We start from the raw sequence: 21,302 nt of genomic DNA, 5'->3' as shown, positions 1-21,302 counted from the left end.
CTCTACTGCCTCTCTGCTAAAAGAAAAAAATAACCAACGTAGTTAAGTGAGTGGTTTTGTATAGATGACTTTCCTCTTATTTTTATAAATATAAACTTTTTTCATCTGGTTGATTAACTGCTCTCTGCTGTGCTATAAGAACATTCACATCTCTCGGGGGAAAAAAAGTCAGAGTGAGACCTCTCTAAAGCCTCTCCGCTCAGCTGTTACTTATCTGAAGTCATCAGGTTAGCTACCTGACGGCTCCCCAGGCTGCGAGCTCCACGTGACGTTGTTGTCCATCCGAGTTTTAAGGAAACCGGCAAATTTTCCTTCTCGCTCCAGGAAACAACAAAACTTTTTCACCTTTAAAGGATCGTCGACGATCATGGATAAACTTAAGTCTGTGTTGAGCGGTGAGGAGGCGCGCAGAGATGACAAAACCATTTTACAGGTAAAACTTAAAACAAGCTTCAGTTAAAACGGCTCAAACTTTGATTTGAACTCGTTCACTGGTAAACTGTGTCACTGCAGACCGTCAATGAAGCCTCCACTCTGGGCTGGGGGACACGTTTGAAGGGGTTCATCGCCTGTTTCGTGGTGGGGGGCGTGTGCACAATTCTGGTAAGGATCTTTGTTAATATTTTCTTTAATAATATATCTTATTTAATGCTCCACACAATGAGGAAGAGCTCAGACAGGCAGAGCTGAGGTGGTTTTACTGGTTCTCCTTGTTCTGAAGGAATGCAGAGGCTGTGATGTTCAGTCACTCATCAGGCTTAAAAAGAGCTGAGAGATGAGATATACAGAAATATTTGGGACCCACAAAGTCACCAACCACCTGTCATCATTGTATGTCTGTGTGTGTGTGTGTGTGTGTGTGTGTGTGTTGCAGGGAGTGTGTATGCTCTTCATCCCCAAGATTGGACTCACCCTCTTCATCGTTTTTTACACGTTTGGGAACGTCTGCACACTCTGCAGGTCAGTGTCCACAACCATGCAAAGTGTTATTCTGGCCATATAAAAACATTTCACTCGTATGTGTTCCTTTCATTTTGTTAAATCATGTAGATACTGAAAAATAGATGTTGTGTGCTCCTGTCCAACAGCACCATGTTTCTGATGGGCCCAGTGAAGCAGCTGAAAAGGATGTGCGACAAAACAAGAGCGCTGGCCACAACCATCATGATTGTGAGTGCACACAGAGACAGCAATACTAACGATCATTTTAACCGTCATTTACTATTTAAAAAAAACTGATGCAAACTTCAGAGGGTAAGAATCGACTGATTACAGATGGCTGATAAAGAAAATAGACATTATTATTCATGGTTAACCAATACTGATGCTTAGCTTGATGCTCTGCTGCATGCGCTGCAGACGGTGCTGAGAGGAGTCAGAAGCTGTTCTATTACATTATTTCTAAATCACCCAAAGCATTGTTTACTGCATTATATATAAAAAGATGTTGCGTGTCAGAAAACATATATGCTGATACAGATATATCCGTGACAGGCTGATACTAGGCCCATACACACATACATTAAATTAACCTTTATAGAAAACCAAACTTTTGTTTTCTTGTGCCTTATTCATCCAGGAAATTCACTCCGCTACAATCAGTTGATGAAATAGATGTTAATGATAAGGATCAGGTACACATTATCTTACCAACAGAGTTAATAATCTGAAATCCTACTTATTCAGTTATCACTGATAAAGGACGAGCAAACGTTAACGAGCATTTTCAAAGACATTTACAAATACAAAGACAAATACAAAGACATCCATTTTGGTCTGTAACATTTGTCCTCTTAATCCCTACAGACTTGCCTTGTGTTGACTCTCTGCGCAGCCTTCTGGGTGAGCGAGCTCAGCAGAAAAACACACATGATTATCTCTACCTAATAATAAAGAAAAAAAATACAGTATTCATTAAGTGTAATCTCTCTGATCAAGCGTTTGTATTTCTGTCTTTTAGTGGAAGAACTTTGGACTTGCTCTGTTATTTTGCATCTTGCAAGTCCTGTCATTTACCTGGTGAGTCAGACTTATCTGCAAGGATTTGAACTGATTGTTTTTAGTGCGATATGGTGAATGAATTTGTCAAATGAATGTGCTTCGGAAATACTTACAAGGGATGAAAGGTTACGCCTCATTCAGTTAAAGACTGTTTCTCTTCTCCTGTACTCCCTCCTTATTGCTTAGACTTTTACTGTTACTGAAAGTGCTAAACCAATCAGGAATCTTTAGTGCTATAACCCCAAATAATCAAAGTTATTTGGGTTCTTTGGTGTACTTTTTCCCCCCTGACCAGTGATCCTTTCAAGGGTTCAAAAATGAACCAGGAACCTACCCTGCATTCATTTCCCAGTTCCCCAGGTTTGGGAAGCTGTTTTTCCGACTTGTGATCCCAAGTTTTAAGTTTTAATGTGGAAAAAATGTTGAGGCTACAAAGAAGATGTGTGTTTATTCTCAGTCAACACTGTTCTAGGTCATTCTACATTGACAGCAACTAACCTTTACAACCTAATACCCTATTATAGATTACATGAAGGAAGTAAATTTATATGCAGAACTTGTACTGAAAAAAAACATCGACTTTGTCCACCATGTTTCTGCGTAATAAAAGTCAATTTTGTCCATTTGGAAACTCATTTTTTATATAAATTCGACACCACATGAATGCAGGGTTTATTTAGATCCTGGTCTCTGGTGTGTTCCTGAAACGGTTCCTTGTACCTGGGAAAAGTTCCTGCAGTGGAAACGTTACTTTAATCACCGTTCAGACAGAAATCTTAGCTTGTTTTGTATCTCCTTGTTTGTTGAATTCTGTCTTGTTTTTGATTATCTGTTTCTATATGAAGTAACTGAATATATTTTATTTCTATTTTTGTGATTCAAATAATTTTTTGTCAGGATGAATAAAAACCTGTTAATGTGAAAAATGTGCTTTGTTTTCAGGTACAGTCTGTCGTACATCCCCTGTGTGAGGTTTGTAATTCAAACAGCTTTTATTCAAATCAGCTGCAGAAATGATCAGAGTCGGGATGTTTTTTTATTCACGTCCTGATTTATTTTCCAGGGAGGCGATAATGAAGATGGTGGCGATGTGCTTGAAGTGAGCTCTGAGAGGACTCCGGCTGGATGAAGAGGATTTTAAAGGGGGGGCAGGTCTCTTACTGAAGTTCCTGAACACTAAATGTTTTATCTCCAAAGGTGTCTCTTTTTATCGTCCATGTTTCATTCTTTGACCTGGTTGATTTTGGTATGTATTGATTACTTCTACCACTTTTAATGCGAGTGGGCTTGGTTTGTAATATTTGTAAATACTTGTAATAAATGAAAGTTTTAATGGTTTTGTAAATGAACAAATGACGACCTCATTATTTCCATTAGAGGAAGAGTAAGAGCAAAGCCTGAATACATCAGCCAGAGAGAGGCTACATGAGAGCTTCAGAGGGATTAAAATCAACAGGAGTGAACTGAAATTGAGGCGTGTAAAATTGATAATATAAAATTTGAGTCGACCATCACATACATCACATACAGTCATTAAGTACCTGAAAGTTGCTGTTTTTTATCTGGAGAAAAAGTCCAAATGATTTATTAATCTAAATTGTGGGCTTATTAAATAAGTCCAACATTTATGCAAGAATATTTATTTATTTATCTATCTACTGTTTAAATCTGCTTTTGTTTTCTGTATGTCTCCCAAATAAAAGTTTTATTTCCACAAGCGAGTCATCCTCTCTAAATTGTTCTATAATCTGAATGTTTATATGAAACACAACTGACAATTTCAGTCCTTGTACAACTTGTGTTTTGTGTTATTTTGGTCTTATACAGTGTATGTTCTTAAATATAGTGTTACACACTGCATAGAGGTATAACTAAGAAGCCTAAAGCAGCAACAGAGGTAAGCACAAAATATTTACTAAAGAAGTGTACCTAAGTATAATTCTAAGATTCGTTTATAGCATTTTCTTTGCCGCTTTACATCTCCGATCGTCTTAGATTCACAGGAGAATACTTTTTCTTTATTCTGACATCATGTAGGCTATTAGACACCCATAGTTAGGCTACTAAACAAAGGGTGAGAAATGCTAATACATGAAATATAAAACATGTCGTTTAAATTAGTTAAGGAATGTATTATTAATAGATTTTATAATATATTGACAAAAATGTAAATAAGTTCCTTAAAAAAAATCCTTTTTCAAAGGTAACATAACGACACTTTCTACTGAGGCGCGGTTCTGTCCAATAGTGACACAGGCGCGCGCCTATTTCCCTGGCCCACGTGACCCAGTCAGGAAGTGAAGTTGGACTTTATAACAACAGTGAAGACGCTTGTCTGTACATGTCTGTACAGCAGCCGGTTGTGTGTCTGTGTTAGTCCTTTCACTTTGGGAACATAGACTGTTCAAAAATATATAATAAACTGAAAACATGGCGGACTTTTTATCAAAAATAAAAAACAGCGTGGCAGAGAAGAAGAAGACGGCTGTTACTCAGAGCGACCTGAACAAGTTTGGTTTACGAGGTAACTTTTTATAAAGGCTTTTAACTTAATCGAGTTAACTCAGTAACTAACTTAACTTTGAGTGATCTTCATGTAGTGAGATGCCGTAAAATACCTATCGAGTTTTATTTATAATCTAGCCTATCTTTGTTTTGTTCTCTTGAGAGTTTTGATGGTTGACTCACTGTACTACAATTATTTAATTCATGTATCCTTCCTCCTGTAAAGTAGTCCGCTCTGTGGTGATATTTCCTCTCCTCCCAGGGATCCAGCTGCGGTCCTACCAGCTGGACGGGGTGCAGTGGTTGACCGAGTGTCTGAAGAACCAGCAGGGATGCATTTTAGGAGATGAGATGGGTCTGGGAAAAACCTGTCAGGTGTGAAAGCCATCAGTTGAAAAGTGATGCTTGACAATGTTATTAAACAGATACGGGTCATGAATAACTGATCATTTCAGTGGTTATTGTGGATGATACAGAGGCAGATGAACACATCTGCGATTATTACAGCAGATGTGTTCATCATCCTAACTTGTCATAATAACACAGGATGCAGCATGTTTGATGTCAGGAGTTTGAAACTGAAGCAGCTAAATGGAATTGAGTGATTACTGATTTTGTTATTTACACCTGTGCCACATGTTGAAATTGCCTCTTTGAAAATGGGCTCAGCTACAAGTCCTTGTTTATAGTAATAACACTACTGTAGTAGCTGTAATAGTTAATTCTTTAAACACTACTGCTCGGGATGCACCGATCTGTTACTGATATTTGATATCGGCCCAGTACCGACTTAAATATCTGGACCGGGTGTCTTTGACACCTGGGCCGATCCTTGGTTTGTGTGTTTCTATCAGGAGTCTTTGCTGTGGCAATGAACTGAAAAAAAAGAACAAAGTCCAGTATTTGTACTCAAAAGCCAAACTCCAATATCAGACAAAATTATTCTACATTATTTAGTGAGATGAAGGATTTTTTGTCATTCGATGTCGAGATCTATAGTAAAGAAACAAACAAACAGAGCTAACATTAGCTAAATTGTTAGTTGCATGAAGGTATTTCATGATTGCTAAGCCAACATGTTCTTTGGCTACTTGCAATATCTGCAGTTGTAACAGGTTAAAATAAATTCAAAGTCAACCCAGATATTGCCTAAAAGAATGGACCCAATCTTGTCCTCACAGCGAGTAATACAGCCTTTTAATTTAACATAATAAGCTGTCTCAGTGGTACACTTAATGGACGTGGAGATTCTCTCTCAGAACTTGCAGATTTAACAAGGAATTCATGCCGTATATTTGATATTTATAAGCAAATATTACCCAATAGTTCACAGGTTACTAGAGATGTTCTGATACCTTTTTTTTAGTTTTTAAGTTATCAGCTGATACCGAGTAGTGTAAAAAGGTTTCAGGACTGCTTACTGTATGACTTCATGATCGTAACTTGTCCTTTCAGACGATTTCTCTGCTGGTGTACATGTCGGGAGCTCTCCAGAGGAAAGGTCCGTTTTTGGTGCTGAGTCCGCTCTCTGTCATGGAGAACTGGAGGAAGGAGCTGGAATGGTACAATCACTGTTTTCTGGATTTAAATACATATTTAATTCAGAACTTGTGACTCTAATCTTGTGTTTTCCAGCTTCGCCCCGTCTCTGACTGTGCTGTGTTACAAAGGAGACAAAGAGGCTCGAGCTGAGATTCAGAGGGAAGCAGACTCACAGGACTTCCACGTTCTGCTCACCACATATGAGGTCTGTGAGAGTTAAATGAGAACTAAATAAAGTTTAATCTAATCTGAAACTGACATATTTTCTTTATTCTTTCACTTACAGCTGTGTCTCAAAGATGCTTCATTCTTGAGAGGGTGAGTGATCCGAATGATTGAGATTGTCTTCAGAACCGCAGTCCTTACCCTAACCAAGCTGTCTTATTCCTGCATTACTGTCAAAGGCCAGCAGGGGGCAACACTGTTTGCAAAAAGAAAGTCTGATTGTATTCAAGTTTACCAGAAACTGAATGATTCAAAGATTTTCTAAATGCTTTTAAGTCCACAATCAGTTGTTTAAAGTCTTCTTTAATACAGCTTAAACTTCATTTTGTAAATGATGCTCCCATTCAAAGTAAAACAGACGTTAAAGCAGAGTGTGCTTCAGGGTTTGGCTACAACCAGCATAAAGACAATGCAATGTGTATCCACCCTTTGTCCAAATATGGTCCCTTCCTCATCCACATTTTGACAATTGAATCAACACGTTTTTTTTACAGTACATCTTTTGACCAGGTTGGGAAAACGTTTGCTTTCTGATTCTTTAATATTTGATATAATTTTTGATACAGCTGACCCTTAAATTTAGCGCAGAGCTTTAATTACTAAAAAATGTTGTATCTCCTGAATGCTTTGTGCTATCACAACCACATTTGGTGGGCATTTGTAGATATGATGTCAGAGTGAGGGCTGCACGGTGGGTAAGTGGTTAGCGCTGTGGCCTCACAGCTAGAAGGTTCCTGGTTCGAATCCCAGTTCGAATCCCTGTGTAGAGTTTGCATGTTCTCCCTGTGCATGCGAGGGTTACTCCAGGTACTCTGGCTTCGTTACAATTGCCCGTAGGTGTGAGTGTGGGTTAGAAAGTCTCTATGTGTCAGTCCTGTGATTGACTGGCGATCAGTTCAGGTGTAACCCCGCCTCTCGCCCAATGACAGCTGGGATAGGCTCCAGCTCCCCGCGACCCTGCACAGGATAAGCAGTATAGATAATGGATGGATGTCTGAGTGACAAAATTGGTGACATTTGGCCAATAGGTGGTGCTGTAACAGCATCATGTAGAGATAAAGTAAAGTGGAAAATATAAAGAACCGTTCACCTGACCGACTTACCTCTCGGCAGACGTGTTAATGAGGATCAAAGAGAGTGTGTGTGAAGTTGATTGGATGAAAGGTTCTAAAACATGCCACAAGCAGCACCTCCAGGGGCCAAGCAATCTGTCTGAAACAAGCATTTATTCATGACAGGCGCTGTAGTTATGGTTCTAAATAGTTAAAACAAGAACGGATGGACATGAGAATAAATATTGCTGATTCTAACCACATGTACATACCTGAAATAACAACCTTTGTTTCAGCAAGTTACTGAGAAGAATTGTTTCTCATAAAGAACGTAATGAATTAATTATATTAAGTTTTCATACATTAATTCCATGTTTCCCTCCTCAGGTGGAAGTGGAAGGTGCTGGTGGTGGACGAAGCTCACAGACTGAAGAATCAGAATTCAGTGTTGCACAAAACGTTGACTCAGGTATGAAGCTGCACCTGGTTCAGGCTGTCATCTATGTTTGTCTTAGCATTGTTTTTATAACTGTCCATCTTTCGTGTCTAGTTCTCAGTTGGGTTCAGGGTCCTGCTGACGGGGACCCCGATCCAGAACAACCTGCAGGAGCTGTACTCGCTGCTGAGCTTCATCCAGCCCGGCATCTTCTCAGCTGACGAGGCGGACGACTTTGCCAACGCTTACTCCAATGTTAAAAATCAGCCTGCTCTCGGTATGACGGACTCTCACATCATATACAATGATTTTAAAAATATTGGGATGTATTTAATGTAACACACTTGTTGTAGAAAAGGCCTGTTTAACAAAAAGGAGTATGAAGAACTGTCGTCATTCATCATTAAATGAAACATTAGCCCACTGCGTCCCTCACATGTGCTTCTGTGTCCAGCTGCTGAGCTGCAGAGCATCCTGGAGCCCTTCCTGCTCCGCAGAGTGAAGTCGGAGGTGGCCGTGGATCTGCCGAAGAAGACGGAGCTGGTGGTGTACCACGGCATGTCGGCTCTGCAGAAGAAATACTACAAAGCCATCCTGATGAAGGATCTGGGTGAGCCCTCCACACTTTGGTGTTCAGCTCAGCCAATACTGGATTTTAATAAGTGATGTGGTGCCGCAGTGTGAAGAGGGGACGAGATTGTGTTCTGGTGTTGTTTGTGATTTCTTTCCTGCAAACTGAATTGCAAATGTTCGAAGCTTTACAAAACAGTTTCCAGTTCGAGCATATTTTAAACAAGCATGCTTCGTCTGTTTGCTAACCGCTGTCGCAGATTAAGAAGAGCTGCAACTACAGGAATTGTTCTCGCTCCTGCATCTGAATCGCTTCCCGTTGGGAATGTGTTGCACTATGTTTCTGCAAAAAACTTTTAATGAAGTCATTATAACCACATATATATTTATACACCTGAAGTAAGCTTCTAAGCTTTTAGCAGAATGCTGTTTTTAGAAGCAATAACCGTCAGAGATTCAGTAATAATGATTTTCTGTTTTCAGAGGCGTTTGGAAACCAACAGAGCAACAAGAACCGGCTGCTGAACATCTTGATGAACCTGAGGAAGTGTGTCGACCACCCGTACCTGTTTGATGGTGAGACGTGCTCGATGACTTCAGTAACTGTAAGTGAGACATTGACGCAGGTGTTCAGTGTTTTGTCCTGTTTCATTCTGTAGGGGTGGAACCAGAACCCTTTGAGATGGGGGAGCATCTCGTCGAAGCCAGCGGCAAACTTTGCCTCTTGGACAGCATGCTGACGTACCTCCACAAAGGGTGAGTCAGAGGCCTGGCTGTCTGTAAAGGCTCTCAGTCATCCAGGTCATTCTAAGCTTAATCCACAAGGTGACTGGACTCGGTTGAAGTTCTGGAAGACGTTTCACCTCTCATCCGAAAGGCTTCTTCAGTTCTAAACTGACAGGTGGACGTAGCTAGAAATATAGTGGCCATTGAGCTCCACCTGGTGGTAGTTTTGGCTCCCTCTCACCACATGAACTTGATGCTTATTGTGAAGCAGGGCCTCTTATCCCTCCAGAAACAGAGCCTCACTTTATGTCTCTTCTCGTGTTTGTGCTTTAAGAGGCCATCGGGTGCTGCTGTTCTCTCAGATGACGAGGATGCTGGACATACTGCAGGATTACATGGAGTACAGAGGTGAACAGGGGGGATGCATTGTCCTTGTAACAATTGAGACCCACAAAGAAATTCAACTGTCTAATGTTTCAGTGGCTTTAAGAACATTCTGGCAACATTTTTCTTGTATCTTTACATCAGTTCGAATCCTTTAAACAGCCTGTTCTTTTGCAATATTAAGAAGAAATTCTACCACGCTTGTGTTATGCTTTCAAGCCGACATCAGCATAAGCGTGTAGCAATCAAAAATATATTTAATCTCATGTCTTATTTGCACAAATGCAACCGGTAAATGTTCTATTGAATCCTCAAAAAATAACTAAGTTGAGCTTTCCTCTCTTCAGGCTACAGCTACGAGCGTCTGGACGGATCCGTCCGAGGGGAAGAGAGAAATCTAGCGGTGAAGAACTTCAGCAGCAAAGATATTTTTGTCTTCCTTCTCAGCACTAAAGCAGGTGACTGACGCACTAAACCACCAACAGGAAGGCAAACAGTGTCATGTCAGGTGCAGGATTAAACCGGACATCATCAGCTATCAATAAGTTGAGCAATTTAATTTTGCAGCTTCCTTTGTAAAAATTGCTCTCACACAAAGACAGTTTTATTTACTGTATTTTCTAATTGCTGTGTTGTGTTGTCCTTAGAGATGCTTAGTGTTAAAGTGCATCTTCTGAAAAACCCCTTCGACATGTTTGTAGATAACAGGAGTTATTTTGTGTGAAACAGTCACTGAGCTGAATTGCAAGTTCTTGTTCGTACGTAAATCAACAACTGGGTTATAGAAGTCGCTGAGAGGAAAAGGAGACTGATGGCAGAGATAAGAGCTGCAGCAGGATGACACATTAGGGCGCTTTTGATGCACAGTGTGAAAGTCAGATGCTAAAAACCTGATTTCCTGTCAAAATATGTCACTTTCTTTTCTAGAAATAAGAGTAAAGAGTGCACATGAAGCGTTTTCAGACATTGTTCTGTCTTTTCAGGGGGAGTGGGCTTGAACCTGACAGCTGCTGACACGGTCATTTTTGTCGACAGTGACTTCAACCCTCAGAACGACCTGCAGGCCGCTGCTCGCAGCCACAGGATCGGACAGAACAGGTGACGTGTCTGAGGAATCAATGCATGCAGGCTACATATGAGTTCTCTGACTTTATTCAAGAGTTATGAACTTGACACATGCACATGAACGATGTGCAGTGAATTGAAAAATAATAGTGCCCACAGAGACTGATCAAAAAGCAGCCACAACAAGATTGCAAATATTATACTGAAAACCTGCTTTATACACGAATCCAGTGAATCACCAGAAGTTGACGAGCCACCATGACTGCGGTGGCATCTTCCTACAACATCCAAGTTTGAATTCAAGCTGTCAAGACACGAACAATTGTCTACATTTACTGCTACTTTCTGAGTAACTTTACATTTGACAACAATGTCAGGAAGAACCTGTGGAGTCAGTCAGCTGCTCTAACAGTCGTGACTAACTGACCTGGGAGAAAAAGTGCACAATACACCATCCTTAACGTCATGAAGAGTCCCTCTGTGTGAGACAGGTTACTACATAGATTCACTGGTCACGCAGAGGACTAAGATATTCTACAGAAGTGGAATGAGAATATTATAATTATTATAATATTACAGTAATTTTGGCTCTTTCTAAATGTCCTGTGGATGCATTATGTTCTTCTAGGCGATTTTTAAAGTCGAGGTGAAATGAAAAATGTCATTTTAATCCTTTTAGATCACATCCTCAGTAACATTGTGCATCTATTTGACAATATAGGCCAAAAAAAACACAGAAAATCTATTTCTTCGTATTCTTATATCAAAATCTGATCGTTGTTTCTTCCGGTAAAACTAAATTTCACGCGTGCTTACGTAAGTTAGCACCAAACAATTTCAACCAATCAATCTGCAGCATTTAGCCGCAGAGCTCCAAGAACGCTCGGTCAGTTAGCTAGCTGCTGCGCTGTGGAGAACGTCTGTCTACGCCCATTTTCAACGATCAAATCCCTCTAATGATATGTCCCGCCTGCACGTCCTGTTTCACTCGGAAATAGCTAGAGAAGCTAGATACTCTCCAAATGCCGTTTCAGCTCGACTTTAAAGTAGTTGTGTAGTTCCTAGGTATCTTAATAAAGTAAGAGCTGCATGTAATCATTACAGAACAGCTGCATTAACAAATAAATAGTAATAGTCCAGTGAAACTCGTCTGTGAAGATTAAATGCAGCTGTTAATTGATTAGGCTAACTAAATAGTAGAATGACGTTATATTACACAGACCTTCATCACATATGTGGTGTAACAATAGTTACAGTTTTTCTCCGTTTCTCCATTATCAGGCTGTCGTTGTAACTGATGTCTAACAAGTCAAATCGCAATAATGTTAAGATCGCCTGATTAAGGAACCTTCATCAGTTACTGGAGGCAGCTGTGTAACATCAGGCAGCAGCAGACACTGAGCTGCCACTGCAGTAATGGCGCTACTCACACATCGGTCGCAGGAGTTTTCTTTACATCAGGGTCATGGAGTTCAAGAAAGATGTCATTGCTCCCTTACATGGCTCCAACATTCTGGATATCTCAGCCTCTACTGGATTCACCCAGTCATTCAATGGATTCAATAAAAGGATCGTTCACAGTTTTCCAACCTTATTTCCATCAATCCAAGTTTGGTATGTAGCGTGAAAACCGCTGCATTTCTTGCTGATATTTTCTGTATTAAATCTGTTGTTCTTTCGACACCAGCATCGCCAGTTTGTATTTTTTGTCGCCGCCTTCGCTTAAATTGCAAACTTTCTACGAAACTACGAAACAGAAAACAGACCCCCAAAACATGCAACATTTCATGGACGAGGATTCATTTTACACTGTTTCAGCCTTCTCAGGTATCTGTTTTTATTGAAGACAAATATGAACTGTAGGAATGAAGCACAGTGAGGCTGAGACTGTGGATGCATGGGCGCAATGCATCCTGGTACATGTAGGAACTGCCGGCACAGCTCAGCAAGCAGGAAAACTCAGCTTTCTCGGTTAATACAGCACGCAATGAGAGTTTTATTGCTTTTATTCATTTACCATCAACACTGTTTGACTTCTACATGGCGAAAATTCCCTGTAACGGACCTAAAGAACCTTTTATACTACGACTTGTTACAGGCCTGTGAAAGTGATCCGCCTGCTGGCAAGAGACACAGTGGAGGAGATCATGTACTCTCGTGCCGTTTCCAAGCTGCACCTCACCAACACTGTCATTGAAGAAGGACGCTTCTCTCTGCTGGATCAAGCTCAGTCTGCTGCTGCAGGACTACAGGTACACGAAGCAATAATCAGCGTCTATATTATGTCTTCCTGTTCTGAGTCCACATAACAAAATACCTCTAATTGTCTTCGTTTTCTCCGGTCACTTCTCGTTTCTGTCCCCTTCAGCTGAGCGAGATCCTGAAGTTCGGCGTGGATAAGCTCCTGTCGTCAGACGAGAGCTCCGTGCAGGATGTGAAGCTGGAGAAGATGCTCGGTCTGTCCTGTGACGGTCAGTGGATGGACGAAGAAGACGTCAACTCACTCAGAGAAGAGGAGGAGGAGGAGGAGGAGGAGGAGAACGGCTCTGACTCTGATGGGCAGAGTGAGTGTGATAATAATGTGCTGTGTTTTGTGGCATTTGTTCTGACTCTGCAAACACATCACAGGATTCAACTACTGTGTTCAGATTTCCTTCCCTAAATACTATCACTATCACGCTCACCATCTCACTATCACGCTCCCTCAGATCACATGTACTACTTCGAGGGGAAAGACTACAGTAAGGACCCGAGCTCTGAGGACCAGAAGAGCTTTGAGCGTCTGCTGGAGGAGCAGCTGGACGAGTTCCAGAGCGCTGCAGGAGAGGGACGAGCTCTGAGACACAAAGCCGGAGTAAGTCTCTTTCTTCACCTTCGACTCATCAGAACATGCTTTGTTTTTCGATTAGACAACATTGAATTTAGTTGTTTTAACCCAGGATAAATTCGCTGCACTTGAGTGCGTTGAAGAAAGGACCATCGGGCACCAGAGGAAGATGTTTCAATTCCCGGCGGGGGGCAGTAGCGTAATGGGGACGTCTCCCCGCCACCCCCGGCAGCTGCCTTAAAGGGGTGTTTCCGATTATCACCAGTGGGAGTCACATTACATTAGTTACTCGTTATCACGGGAAAACGGAATAAATGTATGGATGCATGTCCGCTTAGGGCCTCTGTAATCAGGGTTAAATTGTTTACATGATACAATTTTTATTTTGATCGGTTTGTAAAAAGTACTTCCCCTCCGCAGCGACCCGCTCTGCAACTGAAAATATTGATTTGAGGCTGTTTATTCTCGTTAAGGTGTTTACATAGACCTTTTCTAAAACTGATCAGAATTTGAGGCTTCCTGTAAACGTAACCAGTGTGATTTTCTCTGTTGTGTTCAGGTCTCTCTGTCTGCAGCCCTTGGGATTCCAACGAGGAAGAGGAAGCCTCTCACTGAGGCCGAGCTGGAGGAGCGACGCCAGAGACGAGAGGAGGCTGCAGCCAAGAGAGCCAAACTCCAGGAGGACGCCAAGAAGAAGCAGCAAGAGCAGAAACACAAGAAAAAGTAAAGATTTGTCATGAAATGTGTGTGCTCATTAGATTCCCTCACTGAGCTCACACTCTGTGTTTTCTCGTCTTGCAGAATGGCGTGGTGGGAGTCGTGCGGCTACAGATCACGCTGCCTGCTGTCTGACGGCAGCGAAGAAGAAGAAGAAGAAGAAGAAGAAGAAGAAGAGGAGGATGACGGCAGCGTTTGCTCACCAGACTCTGACAGCACGGCCATCCAGTACGTTCTGGGGGATGTTACTCATCCTCACACCGCTCAGGGAAACGCCATCATCGTCCACTGTGTTGGTATGAGACACCTTTACCTTATCTCTACCACATGTGTTGTATGATGATAAAGCAAGCAGGGTGCCCGCTCTTGCGTTGATCATAGCAGTGTTTTCTGTGCAGATGACTCAGGCCGCTGGGGGAGGGGAGGCCTGTTTACGGCTCTGGAGGTGAGATCAGATGAACCACGAAAGCAGTATGAGCTGGCTGGCAAGATGAAGGGTGAGATTAAACATGATTAAGAAACACTTTTGGCAGTACAGACGCACATATCATTCTGTTTAAAAGTAATATGAATGGGCTTTCCCTCCTAAACCAGATTGTCATTTATTTCAGATTTGGAGCTGGGGAATGTGCTGCTCTTCCCCGTAGACGACAAACAGTCCAGATTAGGCGGCCAGGATCAGGTAGGCTCTGTTTAATGGAAACTATACGCTGCACAGATGCTGAGAACTGCCTGGAAATGCATCCTTCCTCTGTGCAGCAGCAGTGGTGATGATTAACAGTGTGAAGCCCTGGGTGTGGGATTGCACGTGGTGACAGAATTGTGAAACTGTGGCAGAGCAGATAAGACTGCAACTGTGATAAGATCACTCCTGTTTCCGTCTCCTTCATGTCACCTCAGCTGGCCCTGATAGTGTCGCAGCACAGAGACAGAGCCAACAACCTGTCTGGGATCCTTCTGACCGCTCTGGACGAGGGTCTGAAGAAGATTTACGCTGCAGCCCGGAGACACAAAGGTACAGAACACTTTATAATCAAGTTATGAAACAAACACTAATAAGACCCTCTTTTTTGTTGTTACAAGGTTACAGTTTCATTTAGCAGACGCTGCTTTTGTCCAAAGCGACGTACATCTGAGAGTCAGGAAGTGCCAACAGCTTCAAGTGCAATCAGACAGGCAGTGCACGGGGTGCAAAGAAGCAACAATATAGTTTAGCTCTGTCAGAGGTGTTGATGACAGACTGGGTCTTTAGCTTCTTCTTAAAGGTGAAAGGGACTCTGCGGACTGAATGGAGTTTGGTAACTCGTTCCACCACATGGGGACGACTGAGGAAGAGAGTCTAGTTAGAGACTTAGGGCCCTGTTGTGATGGGAGGACCAGGCGCCTTTCATTGGCAGAGCGTAGTGGGCGGGACGGAGTGTAGACCTGGATGAAGACGTTCAGGTAGGTTTTGTAAGCGAGCAGCAGGGTTTTATATACAGAATGAATAAGAATCTCCTTGCAATAAAAAGAGAATTTCTTTAAAGTCCTTTTTGGACTCAAGGATGAACTGATATTTTGACATTAAAAGGTCAAAGGTCGGGATGCTGGTTTAGCTCAGCGATTAACTCTCACGTCCAATATACAGAGGCTACAGGCTCGATTAGGCGGCCCCGAGTTCGAATCCACCCCCGGCCCCGTGCCACAAGTCGTCTCCCTTTCTCTCTTCCCCTATCTGAAACACTGTCCTCTCAATGATGGTGTAAAAGGCCAAAAAATAAATAAAAGGTGCCTGTGATCTTTAAAATAAGTGTTTTTGGCCATAACTCAAGATTTCAGACGCTTATCATGAAACTATTCCACAAGAATATTTTAAAGCAGCGGTTGCGGTTTTCAAAGTGTGAGGCCTCACCTGGGGGGCATCAGAGGACTTCAGGGGAGGCTCAGCGTCAGAAAAAATAACTTTAAACATGTGGTTAGCGAACTCCTGCGATGTGGGGGGCAAAGTGTTTAGTACACAGGTAACGTATTTGAAGCGTATTTTTGACACGCGTGTGCCGGGACAGAACCGCTCCATTGTTATTCAATCCTGGAATCTCCAGCAGCCGCGTGTGCTGCGCGGGAGGCGGCGTAATATGTGAGTACTTTTCTGCTGCTCCGTTCTGTTCGAATCAGGTCTATTTTTTCCGAGCTGCTGCGCGTCACTCATAATTACTGCTGAGTAAACACACGCCCACAACCAAGGAATCCATGTTAAACGATGTGATCGCCAACTTTGATTTCTTAGTCATTCATAGATGAGATGAGCAGATTAATTTAAAAGTGCAGTGAATGTACATTTCCTCAAAACTTAAAGGATAAAATGATGATGTGATTTTTTACTTTACAAAGGTCAAAGGTCAACTTCACTGTGCCATCATAACGTCCTTGAAAAACACTTTTCTGGACATTATTGCTGTCCCGTTCTTGTGAATGTGATGTCTCAGGAATTACTCAGGAATTAGAGTAAATCTGGTTTAATTTTATGTTTTTATTCATGCAAGAAGACGATGTCATCTACAGATAATTCATGTATGTTCTCCCTCGCTCTAACCGTCTGCTGTCGAGATAAGGGTCTACTGCCAACCACATGCTCTGCACAGACGCACAGAGGGAGAGAGGCGTCTCTGTTGTTCCTGTAAATGATTGTGGTGTGACCTTCTCCTGTTTAATGTAGGCCTACTTATGCTGTTGATTTGAGGGTAATGTATTTTCCATATGCAAATATCCCCCCTGTGCTGGCCACAGTGAGACTCGTTAGTCGATTTGTGGATGAGACTGATGTGAACTGAAACGAGGTTTGCAGAGAAACCACAAGGCAGGAAATCTTAGGTAGTCACATTATCCGTGCTGAAGTGATCACCTCACGTGTTGATGATGAAGCCTCTGAGGACAGAAAGGAAGGAGGGGCACGACGTGTTTGATTATTGTTCGACCTGACTGACGAGATTTGCAGGACACGCTGTGTGTTCACGTTGGTGGCGTCACGGTGTGCACAGACACATTCTTGCAGAACAATGAGACGAGTCGAATATCCCTGCAGGTTATTCTGCACAATAGAGGAACTGATTTAAACACATGGTGCTATCATTACTCGCTTGCTACTGTCTTTGTTCACCTCACTGTTTAATGCTTGTGATCTAAACATTAACGGTTTATGAACAGGAGTGACGGTCGGCCCTCCTTCACTTCACCTGCAGAAAAACAGTCACACACACTGACAGTTTCTCTGAATATTGTTGGCTGCCGCCGGGGTCAGCCCTACACGCGGGTCTGTTTGTGACTGACTGACTGACTGACTGACGGTACATTCAGAGCTGCAGAGAGAGATGCGACATCGCACTGGCGGCTCATGGAGCATATTGGACCTCCACTGACGCAACTCTCTATCTATATGGCTCTGGATGCTTTGTTCGGGGAGTAGACGGGGCTGCTCGTCTGCTGTCCTCACCTACGTCCGCAGCGCGCACCTGCTTTCAAACACGTTGTCATCGGCCTCACGCGGACAGTCCTTGTAACACATTGCCCACACAATGCACACTGACCTGATGCGGTTGACCTTGTCATGTTTTGTCTTTTTCCCTACAAAGCAAGCGTTCACCTGCCTCGCATCGGTCACTCCACCAGAGGATTCAACTGGTACGGCACAGAGAGACTCATCAGGAAACACCTGGCTGCCCGAGGCGTCCCAACATTCATGTATCCTTTAACCTCACATTATGTTTTTTTATTTTAAAAAGACATTTTTCATCAGGTTTTTTGGAAGATGAAGGCTCTCAGATAGTTTCTAAATGTTCAGAATGATCACACAGGGCAGTGCTGTGCTATAACAGGAGTGTAACACCTTGTATTCTGATTTAATAACAGGCTCTCTCTCTTCAGTTGTTTTGATTAGATCAGAACTTTTGTGTTGTGCAGCAAGCACAGCTTTAGTTTGTTTACATTGTTAAATGCACAAAATGTTAAAATGTCTTACTGTGTGTTTTCTGCACAATACAAACCCTCTGAGACTTCAGCAATGAGTGCTAAAGTCTGATGTGTTTCACTTATTATCCTTGGTGTTTTATTTCTTACGCTTGGTTGCAGTAAACTGTTTCAAGCTGATTCTGCTGCTGTATTATGTAGATAGACTATAGTTCATTATTCCAGCAGTAAAATAAGATGCGTTTAGATCACTCAATCTGATTCTGTCACTTCCTTTACTGCTGTTAAAATCAGTGTATGATCCAAACTGTTCTATTATGCTTATTTGGCCCATAAAAGGACTCTCTGTCCACTGTCCACTCTGTCCCACATCTCATTACAGGCCCTTCATGAAGCACAGTACTACTCTAAAAAGCAGCCTAACTGCACAATGATTTCAGGGCAAACTTATACAGCATGTCTCTGCCACACTAGATCCATTACACCCTCTCCTGCACCTCATTGGATTGTTACAGACATTATAACTAGGCCAGCTTGACATGAGTAAAATCAGTGATGTGCCATAATACTGTTTTATTCAATATTGCATGGACAAATAGCAGAAGAGCTGTTTATTTTCACTACAATGTCTTCATCAAACTACTCTCACTCTTCTCTTCTTCCTCAGCCATCATGCTAGCTAACTTGGCAGAGGGTATCTGACAGCTACTTGGGGCTGTATCTGATTTGCCAAATGTTTGCATGCTGAGTGTAAATGCATTAATCTGCAATCTGCTGCAGTTTTATGGCGCATTATCATATTGTGCCGACCATGAAATTACCATCAGCATGAAAGATAAGATTGAGAGATTGTTGAGGAAAACATGTGGGGAGAGGAATAATGTAATAATACATAATTATACATCACAGTTTTCTACACATGAAGAATCTGTGAGTCATTTTCTCTGAACTTCACTGACAGATATTATCACAGCAGAAAAGCAAAGAACACAGCCCCGCCACAGACATCCACCTCCGCCGCCTCAACATCAGCGTCCTCCCCCGAACCGAAGCTGCACGACTCTGACAGTCCGACTGACGAGGCCGACGCAGAGATCCCCGGCCCCTCTGCCCCAGCACGGAGCCCCGGCCCTGCAGAGCTGCCCAGCTTCATGAGCGGCGTCCGGGTGTTTTTCTACAACCTTCCTGCCTCAGAGCGGAAGAGGCTGGCTCGCTACCTCATCACATATCCTTCCAGACTGGCAGTCTCCATCACAGTGCTGATGAACTGTAATTATCTGTTGATGTGAGATGACTCATGGTGAACAGTTTATGTCAGAGCATGTACTTTTAATTTGAAGACATATTTCATAAAGAGGTGTTGTCCTAAAGCCAACAGTTTGTAGTATCTCTGAGAATGACCACGCTCCTTAGCTGCTGTGCACTTATGATGGGGATGAAGAGGAGGTCATGAGTCCGGAGGTCACACACATAGTAGCAGAGGTGGAGCACAGCATCGACACACAGGTGAGTTTCATGTTAAGAAATCTGACTGCTCACTTACACCACTGTTTAACCAGATATTTATATTTCAGGGTCGAATAAACAGACATTTAGGTATAACTATTGAAATATCCATATATAAGCTCAATCAAGAACTAAATAAAAACCCATCGGCTACCGTCTGACAACGATATAGCCAAACTTTTTCGGGCATTCCGGTTTAGCTAGCAGTTACTGCTAAGGCCAAGACTTCCTTTACCGTGCCCTGCATTGTTTACAGTCCAATTGGCAACTTGAGAAGCGACCGTGTGTTCAGATGGAAAGCGGAACGAAATTCAACCCCTCAGATGTGTCTGGAAGAAAGAAATGCCGTCACTTCTTGAGTCATAACATCCCCCGGGGGAGCGTTGTTCAGCCGCTTCTGGCGAGTCAGCTTGCTGCAGCGGGATGAAGCCGAAAAAGAAACAGATTTTCTTGTGATTGACTTTAATTAACGGCTCTTCAGTTTGCTGAAATAACAACATCATGATGCAGATTAGGAACAAGTCAACATGAAGCTTTGTCAGGTCTGTCCTCAAGAGGGAAGAAAACTACTTTAAAATAGACGCCTGTTGAACAGAGGTCGGATCGATCGTTTCTGATGCATTCAAAGACGTTGGGAATTCTAAACATTGGCTTTCACAACACAGCATCAAGGGAATTTATCTCAAGTTGAATTTTTGATCTACAGCAGATTGTTAGCTGAACTTGCTGCAGAAGTTTATAGAGATTAATAAGAAGCTAAATTGTTGTCAGAGGACGCCTACGGAAGCCGGGATGTCATTACGGAAGATTGTTTTTCGGAGTGTTTTTACTGCATATGTCAAAGCCTGCTGATACGTGATTGGTCAATATAACTCCGACTACAAGCGCACTACAAACCGAAACGAGAACACTTCCCGTACTAACATCTACGCCCCTTTCAGATTCTACATTTTTATGCAGAATCTGTGGGTAGATATAACATTAAATCAATTAAATACACTATACCAGTCATGTATAATTCAGTTAATGTACTGGTTAGAGTCTAAGTGTTTGGATAACTGAAGGGATCCTATAAAATATATTTTGTCTTAGAGAACAAAACATGACAGAGAAGAACATCGAGTACAGGTCGAGCAGTGGAAAAATAATCTTTCAAGTCTTTTTGATTTTTATTGACTCACTTTTTTACGTCCCTTTGTTTGCATTCTTGTGAGCTTATATTGTCATGTCATCATGTTGTTTTTGTGTTATATGTACTAGTGCAATATTGAAATCGAAGAAGCTGCACTTTTTACTAAAGGTAAAATGTGTGAAACAAACGGCTTCATAATGAAGTGTAGAGCGGAAGAGGTGATCTGGTCTTTACGTCTTTAGTCCAGGCTGCAACACATTTCCATCTTTATGTTTGCTGTTTTTTTTGTGAAAATAAAAGTTGTGATGCATGTGTGATTATTCCCAGCAGTTGTAATTGACAGTGCATTTCTAACATAAGTCAAAATAATCAGAATATATGTGGTTTTTTTTCAATTTTGCTGTTATTTTGTGTGAACCAGGAGCTCCAGGATCTGGTGCGTCAGTACTCTGAGGTTGTCCCGGTGCAGAAAGCCTGGCTGGAGTCCTGCTTCTCCAAACAACACAAAGTCAACACTGCACCTTTCCTACATGTGCTCGGATAACACGGCTGCTCTGCGTTTTATAAGATTAAATTATGATTTTGTGCTTAAAGATCAAAAAACTGTGCTTGTAAATATGTCAAAAACAGATGAATGCGTGGATTTTTATTGGAAATATGGAGTAAATAAAT

The 21,302-nt window shown here is 42.1% G+C and overlaps 2 protein-coding genes across 2 annotated transcripts; both read left to right on the top strand.

Moving 5' to 3' along the window:
• Nucleotides 1-273: 273 nt before the first annotated feature.
• On the top strand, nucleotides 274-3,703 carry sft2d2a (SFT2 domain containing 2a). The gene is made up of 8 exons (XM_069680315.1): nucleotides 274-433; nucleotides 514-603; nucleotides 875-960; nucleotides 1,089-1,170; nucleotides 1,807-1,842; nucleotides 1,961-2,019; nucleotides 2,944-2,973; nucleotides 3,065-3,703. Exons 1-8 carry the CDS (start codon nucleotides 368-370, stop codon nucleotides 3,102-3,104), a joined length of 489 nt encoding a protein of 162 aa, XP_069536416.1. The 5' UTR covers nucleotides 274-367; the 3' UTR covers nucleotides 3,105-3,703.
• Nucleotides 3,704-4,323: 620 nt separating this feature from the next.
• chd1l (chromodomain helicase DNA binding protein 1-like) lies at nucleotides 4,324-21,296 on the top strand. Its single transcript, XM_069680302.1, has 25 exons — nucleotides 4,324-4,525; nucleotides 4,769-4,881; nucleotides 5,962-6,068; nucleotides 6,142-6,253; nucleotides 6,335-6,366; nucleotides 7,713-7,794; nucleotides 7,876-8,038; nucleotides 8,216-8,371; nucleotides 8,815-8,907; nucleotides 8,991-9,087; nucleotides 9,392-9,465; nucleotides 9,789-9,899; nucleotides 10,425-10,539; nucleotides 12,605-12,758; nucleotides 12,875-13,070; nucleotides 13,215-13,360; nucleotides 13,893-14,056; nucleotides 14,135-14,346; nucleotides 14,449-14,547; nucleotides 14,662-14,732; nucleotides 14,951-15,065; nucleotides 17,659-17,767; nucleotides 18,954-19,217; nucleotides 19,417-19,498; nucleotides 21,052-21,296. Exons 1-25 carry the CDS (start codon nucleotides 4,432-4,434, stop codon nucleotides 21,172-21,174), a joined length of 3,084 nt encoding a protein of 1,027 aa, XP_069536403.1. The 5' UTR covers nucleotides 4,324-4,431; the 3' UTR covers nucleotides 21,175-21,296.
• Nucleotides 21,297-21,302: the final 6 nt, after the last annotated feature.

Source organism: Semicossyphus pulcher, unplaced genomic scaffold (assembly GCF_022749685.1).
Source record: "Semicossyphus pulcher isolate SPU_LCO1_2020_fin unplaced genomic scaffold, fSemPul1.0.p SCAF_4, whole genome shotgun sequence".
Lineage (NCBI taxonomy): Eukaryota > Metazoa > Chordata > Actinopteri > Labriformes > Labridae > Semicossyphus > Semicossyphus pulcher.
The sequence above is the reverse complement of the archived record's forward strand: the minus strand, read 5'-3'. Positions and strand labels throughout refer to the sequence as shown.

Excerpts from the sequence above, each read along its gene's own strand:
- sft2d2a (XM_069680315.1), top strand. The coding sequence starts at position 368 with ATGGATAAACTTAAGTCTGTGTTGAGCGGTGAGGAGGCGCGCAGAGAT. Across the intron at positions 1,171-1,806 it reads TGGCCACAACCATCATGATT|ACTTGCCTTGTGTTGACTCT; the intron begins GTGAGTGCACAC and ends TAATCCCTACAG. Across the intron at positions 1,843-1,960 it reads CTCTCTGCGCAGCCTTCTGG|TGGAAGAACTTTGGACTTGC; the intron begins GTGAGCGAGCTC and ends TCTGTCTTTTAG.
- chd1l (XM_069680302.1), top strand. The coding sequence starts at position 4,432 with ATGGCGGACTTTTTATCAAAAATAAAAAACAGCGTGGCAGAGAAGAAG. Across the intron at positions 6,254-6,334 it reads TTCTGCTCACCACATATGAG|CTGTGTCTCAAAGATGCTTC; the intron begins GTCTGTGAGAGT and ends TTTCACTTACAG. Across the intron at positions 7,795-7,875 it reads TGCACAAAACGTTGACTCAG|TTCTCAGTTGGGTTCAGGGT; the intron begins GTATGAAGCTGC and ends TTTCGTGTCTAG.